At 40.8% G+C, this 16958-nt stretch overlaps 1 protein-coding gene across 1 annotated transcript in view; it reads left to right on the forward strand.

Annotated features, from left to right (window-relative positions):
- The window catches only part of MED30 (mediator complex subunit 30), a 28396-nt gene extending 12114 nt beyond the window's left edge, over positions 1–16282 (forward strand). Inside the window, exons 2-4 of the mRNA XM_029591928.1 lie at positions 3343–3501; positions 14206–14316; positions 16031–16282. Coding sequence (XP_029447788.1) covers positions 3343–3501; positions 14206–14316; positions 16031–16126 — 366 coding nt within the window. The 3' untranslated portion in view covers positions 16127–16282. The remainder of the gene's footprint in view (positions 1–3342; positions 3502–14205; positions 14317–16030) is intronic.
- Positions 16283–16958: the final 676 nt, after the last annotated feature.

The following is a 16958-nucleotide window of genomic DNA, read 5'->3' on the forward strand; positions in this document are numbered from 1 at the left end:
GCGGTTTATAAACATTTAATAAATGAATGAAATGGATTCCGCGGTGATGCACCATCGGTGCTTGGGGGATATTATTCCATCTCCAGAATCAGATTTGATTTTGCTTCAGTTCTTTTTCAGATGAACATGTCTAATGGGTTCCAGCAATGCACATGGTGTGGCAGGTCTGTATCTTGTTATGGATCCCCATGATAGATATATCTTGTGCTTGAGGGCAATGCATGATGTTCATGAGTGTCTCAAAGGTGCAACCGTGATCCAGAAATCATGTCAGCATGGGACATCTTTAAGCCTTAGAGTCTCATGGCATCAATTGTACATGTTACTGTCATGGCATGCCTCCATATAAGTAGAGCCCAGTGGACCTGCAAGTCAGTGTCTGCAAGCCACTCAGTACTTACGGGTCAGTATCTATGTCACACAACCATTCAAGCACTCCTTGTGGCGGGAAAATTCCAATCTAGCTAGGGGCATCCTTTTCCAGAATTCTATAACCCAAATTGTCCTTGAAATGGATGCATCCAACCTAGGCTAGGGAGCTCATTACAGAGGGGCTCTGCACCAAGGATCTTTGGTCTCCTCAGGAGAAGTTCTGTCAACCACCCTTCCTAGAGCTAAGGGTGTTCCAGTACTCTCTAAAGACTTTCAGAGATCTGTTGTCCCACAAGGTCATCCTGGTTCAAACTGACACCAGGTTGTAGTGTACTACATCAACAAGCAGAGAGGCATGGGGTCAAACATCCTGTGTCAGGAGGCTGTTCAGATGTGGGACTGGACTTTCTCTCAAGGGATGGTTTTCAGGGCCACATATCTGGCTGGCATGGAAAATGTCCTGATGGATAGTTTGTTTCGTGGAATTTCTTAAATAATCCCTCAGGCAGGCGGAGGTGGGAATATAGCAAATCTGATGTTCTGCCAGTAGGACATACCTGAGGTGGATCAGTTTTAATCCCCTCAGAACAGAAAGATCCCAGTCTTCTGTTTCAGAAAGAGGGTGCAGAACAAACTAGCCTCAGACAAGTTTGCCCTGGACTGTAGCTTAAAAGGGACTATTGTATGCTTATCCTCAAACTCCACTAGTTGCTGAGACGCTTTTGAAACTCGAAGACAGTGGAGCTATGGCACTCATAGCTCCCGTGTGGCTGAGACAGATTTGGTTCCCACTCCTCAGGGAGATGTCCATCAGGGAAACCAATCAGACGGGGGACTTCTCCAGACCTCAAGTTGAACCATCCCAACCTCAGGTCACCACCTGTATGTCTCGAGTTCTTTTGGCTTCAAGAAAGGATTCCACTAGAAAGTCTTATGGATTTAAATGGAGGAGGTTTTCTTTGTGATGTGAGCACAGGACTCTAGACCCTTTCTCCTGCTCCACACAAAAACTGCTTGATTATGTTCCACGTCTATCAGAATCTGGCCTTAAGCGTTCACCTTAGTGCAATTAGTGCATTCCATCACAATGTACAAGATAAAAGCTGTACAGAGAGGGGTTTAGTTGTCTGGTTTATTCAGAGTCTGCTTCATCTGAAGCCTCCTAGTGTGTCTTGGGACCTTAAAGGTGTTTTGTCCCAGCTCTTGAAAGCTTCCTGTGACCTAGTGTTAGCCTTGGCCGAATCATAACATTGGTGGCAGTCACTTCAGTTCTCAGGGTCAGTGAGCTCCAGGCTCCAGTAAGTTATCCACCTTATACCAGATTTTATCATGATAGGGTGATTTTGCACTCCGATCCAACGTTCGTGCATAAGGTGGTATTGGAATTCTATCTTAATCATCCATCCATCTTCTTTCCCAGTCCACATGACCACCAAGGGGAAAAAGCACTGCACAGTTTGGACTGCAAGAGTCTTAACCTTCTACCTGAATGAACTGAAGTCCATAGAAAGTCCACTAGCTTTTTGTTTTCTTTGAAAGCAACAAATTGGGGATTGCTGTTGCCAAACACACTTTCATTTATTTGACGTTTTTGTTTGTTTAGACCGCCTATCATAATTTCTTAGTGGGTTACATAAAACACGTTCACAGAAAATTAAAATCGGTCATAAAATTATAAAACAACGTACAAGATATAGTAGCAGAAATTATAAAACAAATAACTGCTAAAGCTCTCTTGCCTATCAATAAAACTTGTGCTGCTGAACTTTAGAAGAAATGCATACCATTACATCTGGCTAACTGCTCATAAACTAAAAAGCCTGTTGAAATAGGTAAGCTTTTAGTAGTTTTCTAAATTTCGACAAGGACACCTCAGTATCCCCAGGCAAAACTATTCCATAGGAGCGGGCCTTGGACACACAGGAGCCGCTCACAAGATTCATCAAGTCTGATACATTTTTAAAAGGGGATTCATAAAAAAATGTTGTAATGCTGACACTCAGGCTTCTTGTTGACTGGTAAGCTATTAAAATAGCATTAAAAGTTGATGGGGCTAATCCCTTAAAAATGAGAAGGAGAATTTTGAAGTTGATCCTCCAGCTGATAGGAAACCAGTGCAGCTTCGTCAAGCCAGGAGTGATGCGTTGTCTCAATGAAGACTATACGAGCTGCAGAATGTGGTACCAACTGGAGCTGCCATAGACTTTGTGAGCCAAACCAAGCTTTAAGGAGTTACAATAGTCAAGTTAAGCGACTAGTGAATGAACAAGGGTTCTACCAGACACTGTGCAACCTTCATAACAGTCATACTTTCAGTATTAAATCATCTATTAAATCAAAACATGTGCATCTGGTACATCACAAGCGTGTCCTGACCTAAGCAACTAATCAGTGTAATTATGTGAGAATGTGACACACAGCACTCAAAACGAGCTGCATCGGGGGAATTATTCTGTCACCCTCTCAGAAATGATGTCTTAAATGTACTAACGGACAACAAATCACATGAAATGGTATTAACTAGTTTAAGAAACATTTTAACCATAACCTCATCTCAATATAAATTTGTACAAGTATTTATATTTTTGGTAGACTCTCAAATTTGCAGGTTTGGGGTTTTTTTTTATAGCTCTTTAAAGTTGTTTATTGGTATAAATAGCTATTTCCATGTAAAGGCTGTTAGCTATTAGAAAATATTCAAATTAATACCACAAGTGTGTAAGAAAAATAGGCAGAAAAACATATAATGAATCCAACAAAAATGCAACTCCTCTTGATATTTAACATTAGCCATTTCTATTTTAAATCAACTTTTTTTTTAAACACTCTTGGCAGAACTAGTGCTTTTACTCTTTCCAGGGTCCTCATCCAACAGGAAGTGCCTGTGTCCACACAAACAGGGACTTAGCAGTTGGAATATGTGTTAAAAGTTTGAGATTTTTATTGATATGTGTTTTGTTTTTTTAAAAGCTGCCAAATGGCGTCACCTACCATACAGGGACCTACCAGGACAGACTGGGAAAGCTGCAAGAACATCTCCGTCAGCTGTCCATACTCTTCAGGAAGCTGAGATTAGTCTACGACAAATGTAACGAGAACTGTGCAGGCCTGGATCCTATCCCTGTAGAGGTGAGCCCTCCTACTTTCTGTTGGATTTTCAGATACGTTTCTTGGCTTTTTAATGGCAATGCATGCCATTAGCAATATTCTTCTAAAAATAGAAAAGAAAAAAATGATTGGCAGCTAGGAGGTCATTTACCTCATGACACTTGGGATTTGGATCTGAATAGTTGCACTGCTTTTTTTTTTTTTTTAAGTAATTTTTATTGAGGTGATATTAACAGGATAACAAACATGTACATAGGAAACAACAAACCCTCAACAAAGGTTTTCAATTTACACCCACCTTCCCCTGTCCCTTCCCGTACAGAGATTCTCAGGGATAACATGAAGAACCTATAAGAGAATATATGTAGTGTGTTAGCTTTAGCTTTTCAAGCTGGGGAAAAGTGAGCAGCTAATCAGCTAAAGGTTTTTCTTTTTTTTTTCGCTCAAGCAGAGCACCACCAGCTTTCATTCCTTCACAGCTGATCTGTTTTTTGTTCTCCTTAATTTGCTCCTCCTTTCCAGCCCAGCCATGGCAGCAACAGCTACTGAGAGAGGCATAGGCCGTAACTTCCTTTCAGACCCGCACGACTGGACTTTGAAGCCAGTAGACTTGGCTGTTGCACGGTAACTGAGGCTTCCCTCCCTGCGGGTGCTGAATGTAAAGCATTGTTGCTAGCCCTTTAGGTTTTTTGCATCCTAATTTCTAAAGGAAAAAGCATAGAAGATCGCTCTGTATGTCTGGCCCGGTAATAACCTTTTGCTTGGTGTCCTCTCCACACCAAATTTTCAGGACATGAGGATCATGACAGGAGTGGCTTTTTTTTTTTTTTTTTTTAATTCGGATCAATGCATGTGTGCAGGTACAAAGTTGGCTGCTTTTAGTACTGGGCAGAACTCCCTGTTCTTGTGTCTTTTTTTTCCTGTGACTAGGTCTCCTGGCCTTCCCTTGCCCCCCTGAACTGGAACTTAGTAATATATTTAAGGAATCGGCACAAATGATTTCCTTCATAATAAGTTTAAGAATAAAAAAAAACAATGGCTTGCACTTAATGTCTTATTTGGTGTTTAATATATTGTGAAGTACATGCTGCTGATCGTCCTAGTTATCCATAATTGATTCCCCACTGTGTGTAGTGCATGAATAAGAAAACAGAGCTTTAAACTGTTGGTGCTTATACCCATGTGGTAATGCAAATTACCTCATTTTATTTACCATTGCAAGTTCTCTTTGCACATAACTTTCATTCAAGCAACAGTGAGCTGAGAAGATACATTTTGTGGATGTGTAGAGTTTTTGCCATTCCCACTTTTAAATCTGAAAGGTTCATTAATCCTAAGCCTTGCCAGAATGAAGAAACGAGCACAAATATTGCCAGATCTTGTTTGCATTTTGGGAGTGAGTCCCATGGATATTGTGTCAAGGGGCCAACCGAATAACATCCTTAGATTCTAGCCTTAAGCTGCCATGTGCAATTTAGCACATGGCAGCCTTAAGCTAAATTGCACATGGCAGCCTTAAGCTGCCATGTGCAATTTAGAAGAGCAGTGAAGCTTACCCGGTAACTGTGCTTCCTTTTACGTTTTGAGGCATGGCACTAGATTAGTTTTCCGATGGGGGGGCGCCAATGTAATAAAATCCATGCTAAAATTGGAATTTAATTTTAGCACAGGTTTTACTTGGCTTGCTTGATCAAAGCCTGCCGCCCCACAGGATGCAGTAAGCTAAATAGCATGCGAATCCCCCATAAGTGTTTAAAAAAAAAATGCACTAAATGTAAAATGTGCTTGCTTTTTTTTTTTTTTTTTCTCCTAAGGGGTTATTTGCATGCCCATAGAACAGCAAATCCATACAACAAAGAGACGACAGCTACACTTAACAAAATAAAAATAATGGTCTTACACACAAACTCTGTACCATCCCTTCAGTTAAGTTTAAACGTTGTGCCAGATAGGGCTGAGCACCAAACCCTCCCCTCCCCAGGCCAAGTGTGAACTTCCGCAGAGCGGGCTGAGCAGCAGACCTGTCCCCGACCCAGTTGAAAAGTAGTGACAGAGGGTGCATTTCCTTTCCTCCTCACCCTACCCCTCAGCTGAACACTGAAATCGAGCACCCATCCAAATAGTGACCAGGACACCTAAGTTCCCTCCCAACTCCAGCCCGAGGAGGAGACGAGCTTACCACTTCCCGCTGAGCAGCCCGTTGCCACAAGCCCCTGAATCTATATTAATTTTAAGTTAATTCATTTCACTGCTGGCCACGGATAAGTGAAAGGACCAGCAGGACGTGAATAAATTAATTTAAGCCTGGTACAGTTGACAGCAGCAGTGGGCTGCCCAGTGGGCTGGAGTTGAGGTGTGTGATTGCTCTGTGACCTCTTAAGGTGGCTGGGAGGGAGGGGGATTACCGCTCTGCTCCCTACAGTGGCCCAAAGCTTTTAACTTGAGTGGGCCAGCTAGCGGGAGGAGGTTCAGGCTTAGCCCCTCTGGCCAAAGTTTAACTTGGGAGAGGGTCCCTTGGCTTGGGGTGGGGGTGTTCTGCTCAGCTCGCTCTCCTGCTCTGACCCACGAGTTAAATTTCCCACAGTAAAGCTATCGGCACAATGAGGTGCGTCCTTTGGTTCACCTCTTATGTTGCAGGGTAAGATTATTACTCTGTAGTTTGCATGCAGCGGCGGTAATCTTGTTGCATCTTTTTACACCCTTTTACTGCTTGTATTTCTTTTTTAATGCTAAAACCCCTGTTACTTGGGTTATGTTAGCACTGAAAAAACCACTCCAGAGTCAGAACGGTTTATTGCATGGGCCCTGAGTTAGGTTTGGGCAGTATTCATCCCAGATTACTATTCTGAAATTGTAGCCCATTAGCTTTGATTGTTGCATATTTCCTCAAAGTGCCATTTCAGGATGCAGTAAATTGGGAGGGAACTTTGCTCATTTCCATGGTCAAGTTTCAGATGTCCTACATGTTGCCTTCAGAGTTAGGATCTTGCTCTACCTGCTCAGGGACAGTTCACACTTTTCTTGTAGGGATTTGTAGTAGATTTCCAAATGAGCCTTTTGTAAGAAATTTCCATGCTGGGTCAGACCAAGGGTCCATCAAGCCCAGCATCCTGTTTCCAACAGTTGCCAATCCAGGCTGCAAGTACCCAAACACTAAAGATCCCATTCTACTGATGCCAGTAATAGCAGAGGCCATGCCCTAAGTCAACTTGATTAATAGCAGTTAATGGACTTCTCCTCCAAGAACCTATCCAAACCTTTTTTAAACCAAACTACACTTACTGCACGAACCACATCCTCTGGCAGCAAATTCCAGAGTTTAGTTGTGCGTTGAGTGAAAAAGAATTTTCTCCAATTGGTCTTAAATGTGCTACTTGCTAACTTCATGGAGTGTCCCTTAGTCCTTCTATTATCCAAAAGTATAAATAACTGATTCAGATCTACTGGTTCAAGACCTCTATCATATCCCCACTCAGCCATCTCTTCTTCAAACTGAACAGCCCTGACCTCTTCAGCCTTTCCTCATAGGGGAGCTGTTCCATCCTCTCTATCATTTTGGTCTCCCTTCTCCATCGCAACTATATCGTTTTTGAGATGCGGCTACTAGAATTGTACACAGTATTGAAGGTGCGGTCTCACCATGGAGCGATACAAAGGCATTATGACATTTTCCATTTTATTAACCGTTCCCTTCCTAATAATTCCTAACATTGTTTGCTTTTTTGACTGCTGCAGCTCACTGAGCCGCCGATTTCAAAGTATTATCCACTATGATGCCTAGATCTTTTTCATGGGTGGTAGATCCTAATATGAACCTAACATCATGTAACTACAGCAAAGGTTATTTTCCCCTATATGCAACACCTTGCACTTGTATCTGCCATTTGGATGCCCAATCTTCCAGTCTCGCAAGGTCCTGCAATGTATCACAATCCGCTTGTGATTTAACTACTCTGAATAATTTTGTATCATCTGCAAATCTGATAACCTCACTCGTCGTTTTCCTTTCCAGATCATTTATAATATATTGAAAAGCACCGGTCCAAGTACAGATCCCCGAGGCACTCCACTGTTTACTCTTTTTCACTGAGAAAATTGACCGTTTAATCCTACTCCCTGTTTCCTGTCTTTTAACCAGTTTGTAATCCACAAAAGGACATCGCCTCCTATCTCATGACTTTTTAGTTTTCGTAGAAGCCTCTCATGGATTCGATACAGGAGCACACTACATTCTGGTTCTATTAGATCTCTCTGCAGCATTTGACACTGTAAACAGAATACTAATCAATAGACAAAGAAATAGGACTCACTAATAAAACAAAATGGTTCAAGTCATACTTAAACAATAGATGTTTCCGAGCTGGGGGGAGGAGTCTAAGATGGCCGCCGCTGAAGGACGCTGAGTCTCGCAGCTCTGAGCGTTCTCTTGTAAAATCTTCTTTTTTTCCTGGTTAAATCTAAATTTGGTTAAACAATGCCTCACAAGAGAAAAGGCAAGGTGAGGATTTATCCTCCGGACTCACCTTGCATACCAGGCCAGCGAATAATAACTGACTTCGCGATCTCAGGAACAAGAATGGGGGAACCAAGCGCCGCTGTGGCAGTCTTGGGAGGAGCGAGATTTTCACCTGGCGAAATTACACTGAGTCCCCCAGATCCCCGTGGCCCGCTGTGCAGCTCTCCACTTCTGCACACTGGAGGTATTGTGCACACTGACCCAAGTTTGGTCGGAGGAGTTCAAGGTGGAGGAACATCCAGCGTTGCAGGAGCAGAGGGGGGAGCCTCAGCCCAACCTATATCGTGTCTGGAGTGGGAGACCCAGGAAGGGGGAAAACTCGGCATGGGAAGTGCACCACCAGGAACATCAGACCAATGGTCTAGACGGGAGGAGGTAGGAACTGTGGCTCCCATGCCTTGGGAGTTTGTGAAGCCGGCGGAGATAACTTTAGAGTCCCTATGGGACCTAATGATGGTAAATGCCCATACCCTCAGAGACCAATCCCAACAGATGGGTATAATGTTGAAAAGACTGGAGTTGGTAGAGAAAGACCAGAAAGAGAATACCAGTTGTAATAATGTGGCTATCCAAGAAATAAATGTGAAAATTAAACAGGTCCAAGATTTAAATATGACATTAATGAGAGACCGACTAGCAACACAAAGAAGATTAGAGTCTATGGAGAATTTCCAAAGACATTTGAATGTTAGATTGGTGAACTTTCCCAGAGTAATGGGTGAACCTGTGTTAGTAACTCTTAAAAGATATATGACTGAGGTTTTGAAAATCCCTGTGGAGTTACACCCGTCAATAAAGAAAGCTATGTTTTTGCCTATTAAAAATGTTATAACACAATTACCTGAGGGTGGAAACCGGGTAGATTTAGAAAATCTCACGGAATATCTAGAAAATTCAGACCTGGAAGTGACTGAAAGAACAGTTTTGTTCGTGTCTTTTTTCTCCGACCCAGAAAGAGCAGTTGTTATGAAAGCCTATTTTTCAAACATTAACACTCCCTTTATGGGGGCTACTGTTAGGGTCTACCCAGACCTGTCTAGGGCCACCCAGCAACGGAGGAAAGTGTTTATAGATATGCGCCCCGAGGTTTTAGCCAAAGGCGCGACTTTTCTTTTACGTTTTCCTTGCAAGTGTGTCATAAAACATGCAGGAAACACCTATATTTTTTTCTTACCCGAACAGTTGAGACAGTTTCTAGAGGGAAGGACATAACCAGGTATAATAGGGGGCAATTAATAGATGTTCTTGTCAGTAGCAATGTTCTATTTGTTTTCCTTATCTCCTTGTATTTTCCTGATTCCTCCCCCCACTATTGCCTATGTAACTAGTGATGTTTCTTGTCCTTACCATATATTAGGATTATATATGGAAGAAGTGATATGATGATGTTTTTGTTTCCTTGAATTTGATTTCTGTATTTATTTATTTATTTATTTAAAAACTTTTATATACCGGTATTAGTATGCATACATCATACCGGTTTACAATGTAACTTTAAAGGTAGAAATTACAATGAACAGGGAGGGCGAACAAAGTTCTCTTTGTGAATGAATATGTGAAAAATAATAAATATATAATTTAAAAAAAAACAAAAAACAATAGATGTTTCCAGGTACAAATCAAAAATGCACTTTCAGACAAAATCACACTAACTGGTGTCCCACAGGGATCAGCCCTATCTGCAACACTCTTTAACATCTACCTCCTCCCAGTATGTCATTTACTAGTAGGACTGGGAATCATATACTACATTTACACAGATGATATACAATTATTGTTACCCATTCCAAACACCATCGAAGAAACAATGAAACTAGCCAATATGTATCTAGAAATAATCACAGCAGGATAATGTGTGGCAAACAATTAGACTGGACAATAGCACTATGAACAAAATATTAATAGTTTAATATGTGCACACAGCAATTGTGCACAGAATTTAAATCAAGAAGCATAGACAAGTAATCAAACAGATTACCTTTTGACACGGCCGTGTTTCGCGTCAGGCTGCGTCAGGGGGGATCAACTCCAAAAATTCTACAAAACAAAATACATGCTGTTATTGTACAGTGTGGCGGACACAAAGATACCATTTATAAACGTAAATCTAGAGGCACAAGAAGGCACTGTTAGAAACAAAGTAACAACCAAGTAACAACAAAGCAGGGGCAGTCTGGAAAAACATAGTCTAAAAACCATATACAGGTGACGATAACCCACAAAAAAAACATATATATTTATTTATTTATTTAACCCTTTTCTATACCGACCTTCATGGTTGGGACCATATCAGATTGGTTTACATTGAAAGGGGGAACTAACAAAAACCGTAGGTAAAACAGGAAGAACAAAGTTACATTCAACAAGGATAGTAAACTTGGAAGCAAAGACTGCTAGAAAGAAAGGTCTAAGGAACGTAGTGATTAAGATAACAACAACAGTTAAAGAGTCAGGGTAGGCTCAAACTTGAAGTTAGTGTGTATATATATTATCTATCTATCGTCACCTGTATATGGTTTTTAGACTATTTTTTTCCAGACTTTTGTTTTGTAGAATTTTGGAGTTGATCCCCCTGACGCGAAACACGGCCGTGTCAAAAGGGGCTCTGTTTGATTACTTGTCTATGCTTCTTGATTTAAATTCTGTGCACTATTGCTGTGTGCACATATTAAACTATTAATGTTTTGTTCATAGTGCTATTGTCCAGTCTAATTGTGTGTATGTGTGTATATATATATATATATATATATATATATATATATATATATATATATATATAAGCCCTATATAAATGAACGGGGGGGGGGGAGGGACGGGAGGTGAGGGTGGAGAAGGGGGGAGAGGGAGGAAGAAAAGGGAAGGGAGAGGAACAGGGACAGAATAAAGGAGAAGGATAAGAAGGGAAAAGACAGGAAAAAATAAGAAAAAGGAAAAAACAGGGATATGTAAAAAGTGTAGTGACACCAAGGATGCTGAAGCCAAGGGTAAAACATGGCAAGATTCAACAGCCAGGGCCCAGCTGGTATAATATCTTAGGATAAATCTGCAGCTCAAGATGCGGCGAAACCAAGATTACCTAACAGAGAAACTAAAATCAAACATCAGGGTATTAGAATCACACGTGTACCAAAGCCTCAAACATAAGAGCTACCTCAACAAACAGATAATGAGTACCTTCAAACCACGGAATCCCGAACTGACTTATTTGCATGTATGAACATGTAGAAGATGAGTTTGTTCCTCTGGGGACATCGTGGAAAACTGCAAAGTACTTCAAAGAACTGACCCGAAGGTCTCAAATACTGTAAACCGAAAAGAAAGAAACGAAAACGATCAAGCAGGAAAGTAGCTGAACAAGGACAGAGACCACAATTGATGATGATAAAACGTAAAAATCCAGACAAAGACTTACCAAGGTGTATAAGCGAATTAATACAAGCGGTCAAGAGCTTCGCGCTTAAATCCAACGTGTTAAAAAGCTGAGAAGGATCAGAAACAGTCAAAACATAAATCTAATACGGTCGAGGTCAAGACCAGATCAAATTTAAATTATCGGCTTACTGGAAAGGTCTGTAAGAGGTGTAATCGCGACATCCCAGAAGGAAACGCTAGCAAAAAATTGAGCGTTTAAAAGGGCTGGCTCCGGGTCAAACATGCGCGGGAAGGTGGTCATGTGACCATGATTGACAGGTTAACGAGAAATCAATACTATGAAAGCTTTTAAAAATTGTGTATGATTACTTGTCTTTGCTTCTTGATTTAAATTCTGTGCACGATTGCTGTGTGCACATATTAAACTATTAATGTTTTGTTCATAGTGCTATTGTCCAGTCTAATTGTTTGCCGCACATTATCCTGCTGTGATTTATCTAAATGTGTGCTCTTAACTCCACCCTCTTTGTATGCTTGCGCCTCTAGAAATAATCAAACAGCTCCTAAACTAGATGGAACTGGTAATAAACATTGACAAAACTGAATTCTTACACCTTGCGCGTAAAAACACATACCACACACAACCAACATTCACAATCAAAAATATTCAAACCATTGAGATAGCAATAAAAGTTAGGAATCTAGGAGTAATGATTGACCCTGAGCTAAACATGAAACAACATATCTCACAGAAAATAAAAGAAGGTTACGCAAAACTAATAATCCTGAGAAGACTAAAACCTCTACTAACTATTAACAATTTCACACAGTTCTACAAGCAATGATATTCGCAAGCACATATTATTGTAACTACCTGCTTTTATGACTACCTCAATCTACAATTCGGCCTCTGCAAATATTGCAAAATTCCGCTGCCAGAGTGTTGACAGGCAAAAAAAAGTGTGACCACATTACAGGAACACTTGCTGAACTCCACTGGCTTCCAATTGAACAAAGAATACAAAATAAGGCACTTTGTGTAATCCATAAACTAATCCACGATGAAAAAGCCAACTGGCTTAACACGGCACTGCGTGTGCACGTACCACAAAGAAACCTGAGATCTGCAAATAAAGCTCTACTAACTGTCCCCTCTGTCAAATCAGCACATCTCACACAAGTAAGGGAAAGAGCATTGTCACTGGCTGGTCCCGTACTATGGAACACCATGCCACTCGAAATAAGACTACAGAGAAATCTGAAATTATTCAAAACTAATCTGAAAACCTGGCTTTTTAAACAAGCATTTTATAAAGAGAAGGAGAAAAATAGTTGATAACTTCTAGCTTGGTGCATCCTTATTAGTAACCTACAAAAGCATAATAATGTTAAAATCAAACCGCCTAATTTGTTCCTAACAATCAGGATTTACTTACACACTTAGTTTATTATTTTAAATTGTTACCGTACTATGAGGGAGGAGGAATAGCCTAGTGGTTAGAGCAGTGGACTACAATCCAGGAGACCAGGGTTTGAGTCCTGCTGTCACTCCTTGTGACCTTGGGCAAGTCACTTTACCCTCCACTGCCTCAGGTACAAAAACTTAGATTGTAAGCCCTCTAGGGATAGAGAAATATCTACAGTACCTGAATGTAAACCGATGTGATATCTCAATTGAAATCGAATGTCGGTATATAAAAATAATAAATAAATGGCACATGATTAATTTGTAATCTATACCACCCATATTTCTCTTTATCATGCCCTTCTGTAAACCATTGTGATGGTTATTTAACGACGGTATAGAAAAGTTTTTAAATAAAATGAGGGATTTTGTCAAATGCCTTCTGAAAATCCAAATACACTACATCCACATGTTTTTTTTAACCCTTTCAAAAAAATGAAGCAGATTTGTGAGGCAAGCCTTCCCTTGGGTAAATCCATGTTGACTGTGTTCCATTAGACCATGTCTTTTTCTATATGCTCTATGATTTTGATCTTTAGAATAGTTTCCACTATTTCTCCCGGCACTGAAGTCAGGCTCACTGGTCTATAGTTACCAGGATCACCCCTGGAGCCCTTTTTTAAATATTGGGGTTACATTGGCCACCCTCCGGTCTTCAGGTACAATGGATGATTTTAACAATAGGTTACAAATTTTAACTAACAGATCAGAAATTTCATTTTTGAGCATATCATCCATTCCCGGTGATTTGCTACTCTTTTTAGTTTGTCAATCTGGCCTTCTACATCTTCCAGGTTCACAGTGATTTTGGTTCAGTTCATCTGATTCATCACCCTTGAAAACCATCTCCGGAACTGGTATCTCCCCAACATCCTCATTAGTAAACACAGAAGCAAAGAATTAATTTAGTCTTTCTGCAATGGCCTTATCTTCCCTAAGAGCCCCTTTAATCCCCTCAGTTAGCTACTGACTCCCTGACAGGTTTCTTGCTTCAGATATATTTTAAAACGTTTTTATTATGAGTTTTTCCTCTACGGCCAACTTCATTTCAAATTCTCTCTTCGTCTGTCTTATCAATGTTTTACATTTAACTTGACAATGCTTATGCTTTTTCCTATTTTGTTCAGATGGATCTTTCTTCCAGTTTTTGAAGGATGGGTTTTTTTTGGCTAAAATAGCCTTTTTCACCTCGCCTTTTAACCATGCCGGTAATCGTTTTGCCTTCCTTCCACCTTTCTTAATGTGTGGAATACATCTGGACTATGCATCTAGGATTGTATTTTTAAACTACGTCCATGCATATTGAACACTTTTAACCTTTGCAGCTGCCCCTTTCTAATTATATTTTCCTCATTTTATCAAACCTCCACAGCAACTGGTGCCTTACGTGGAGGAGGATGGCTCAAAGCTCGATGATCACAGCGCGACCAGTCAGCTGCGTTTTGCGAGTGAAGAGAGGCGAGAAATTCTGGAAGTGAACAAGGTAGTGAATAATCTCCCCCCCCCCCCCCCCCCCCCATTTATTCCAGTAAAGCTTATCAAATGTAGGACTTCTCTTCGGATTGCACAACCTACAGTCTGAATGTGGGTGTAAACCAGTTTTTCCTCTCCCTCTCTCCTTATGTGTATTTCCTGTATTCTGTGAAAATTACTGGTGGTTGCTTCAATTAATGCTGCAGAGGAGCAACCAGGTTAAATGTTAACCATCATGAAAGGAATGAGTGCAATCACTTCTTCGGGGAGGGGGGTGTACATGTAAATGGTATATTTCCTTTTTTTATATAATAGTGGGGGAGGGACCAGAGAATATTTAGGCACCCATGTACTAAAGGTCTCTGCCATAAATGCTTAGTGCATTGGGACCTTAATTTTTCTCAACAGATGTGGAGGAAATATGAAATAAAATTTGTTAAAAGAAAATTAACAAAGTAGCTAGTGAGAAGTGATGCCTCTTAGTTTAAAGGCCCATCAAAAATGAGGAGAAAAAGACAAGTGAGCACATGGCCGCTCTGCAGACCTCCCTTTTCTCCGCCACAGAGAGAAAATGCGTGTACTTTTGCAGCAGGTACATGCACGTGCATGGTCTCCCTCTGCGTGTACTTTTACCATCACAGAGGGCCAGTGAAACGTTCGGAAGCATGTACAGACGTGCTCGCCCAGGGGAAACGTGTAGAAAATAGCTGTCTTTACATGTCCCCTGAGGAACCCATTCTAATTGTATTTTATGTTTAACATTGTGGTGGGATGCAGAGAGTAGACGCTAAGGAAATGAACTGAATCATTAAATCTCTTGTAAATGCAGCACAATTCCGATTTTTGACTAACAGATGAGTGTAGTGTATTATAGACAGAGGGTTTAAGATGGCAAATTAAAAGTTCCTTTCTGAGGCGGAGATTTATATTATAGTGGTGGGGGGGGGGGAGTGGAATGGGGGCAGAAGACATTGGGTTGTTAATTGAGTGCATTTCATTTAAGTGAAGGTGAGAAGGTGCTAAGTAAGTGTTAGGCTGTGCAGTTCAGAGCAGCAAGCAGGGTAAAGAAGATGTAAATCTTTCACCCTTTAGAAAGAAGGTAGCTAGAAGGTGCCGGCACTAAATGTCTCGCTTTTAGTTTTGGTGGGCTCTCTCCTCCAGCTGTCACCACTTACGGAAAAGCAGTTGCTTAGGCATCAGGGTGCACAATGAAAGGCAAATATGGGACAATTGTAAAAACAAAAAAGCCCACGTAAGGGATGGTTTCCATACTGTCCACATTGCAGCAGAATCCATGGGTACTTTATTCCTCAGTTTTTGTGCCGATTTTCAAAGGAGAAGGATGCATCTGTTTATACCCACAGAGATCTGTAGCTCCTTTTTATAACCAGAAGCTACGTATGTGACGTTGAACATCCAGAACTCTGTATGTAGTTACCCCCCTACATACACACTCTGGGAACGCAGTTTATAGTGTGTGTATTATATAACTACCTGCTTACGTTTAACTGTATACAGGGTGGGCAGTTTGCACAGATAAAATGCTTTTTAAAATCGCCCATCAAAACTCTGGCCAGATGCTCCCATGTTCAGATTTCAGCAGCGCTGCTTACGTTCACTGTGACCTTCTTTTCTCCATGCTTGATGCCTAAACTCCCTGCTTAAAATATTAAAATGTTCTACTGAATGTGAATAGCATTTGATAAAAATATTTGTTTCAACAGAAGTTAAAACTGAAGAATCAGCAGCTGAAGCAGATTATGGATCAGTTACGGAATCTCATCTGGGATATAAATGCCATGCTGGCCATGAGAAACTGAACTGTGGGGTGTTTTTTTGTTTTGTTTTCTTTACCAATTTTCATTTGGACTCTAATGCAGGATTTGACTGACTTTTAAGCTATTTTAAAAAGATATGGCATTATTCTTTCTCCAAGAAGTCCCTTTTCTCTGTATTATTAAATAATCTCGTAGGTATTTTTTGGTTGGTTGGTTTGTTTTATTCCACATTGGGGCACTTACTTTACATCCTGAAACACCCTCTGAGAATCTTATAGTAATTAAGCTGGACTGATTATCAAGGCTAGAAATGTGCTAGGAGCCAAGCAGGGTCTTTCAGCTCACAAGCAGATCTTGTTTTCAGGCCAGAAAGATTATGCAAATATCTCCTGAAGAACTGTATTGGAGGGCCAGGGAGCTATAAACTGAAGCACTCTGTCTTCTCCCATTCTTCCTTTCCCCAGATCTCCTGTTCCTTCCATCTCTCCATCTAGTGCACCTCCTCTCCTTACCCCTGCTTGCCTCATGCTATTATTTCTCTTATATGTTCATCTCACCTATTACTTTCCCCTCACGGTTTTTTGATTTATTTCATGCCTTTATCACTGGTGGCCCAAGCGAGTTATATTCAAGTACTGTAGATATTTCCCTGACTCAAGGGCTTACGGTCTAAGGGCCAGAATCATTAAGGCTTTTCTACTGTGCTGTATGGGAAAAGCAGTTTAGTGAATTGTCTCCAGTTTTGGACCTGAAGTAACAGAGCATGAAATGATTCACAAGGAGCATCACTGGTATTTGAACCCTGACTTCTGGCTCACTGCTAGAACTACTAGGACTCTACTCCACAAATAGTTCTCTGCTGTTTTTCTCCCTG

The sequence above is a fragment of the Rhinatrema bivittatum genome, chromosome 2 (assembly GCF_901001135.1).
Source record: "Rhinatrema bivittatum chromosome 2, aRhiBiv1.1, whole genome shotgun sequence".
Taxonomy (NCBI): Eukaryota; Metazoa; Chordata; class Amphibia; order Gymnophiona; family Rhinatrematidae; genus Rhinatrema; species Rhinatrema bivittatum.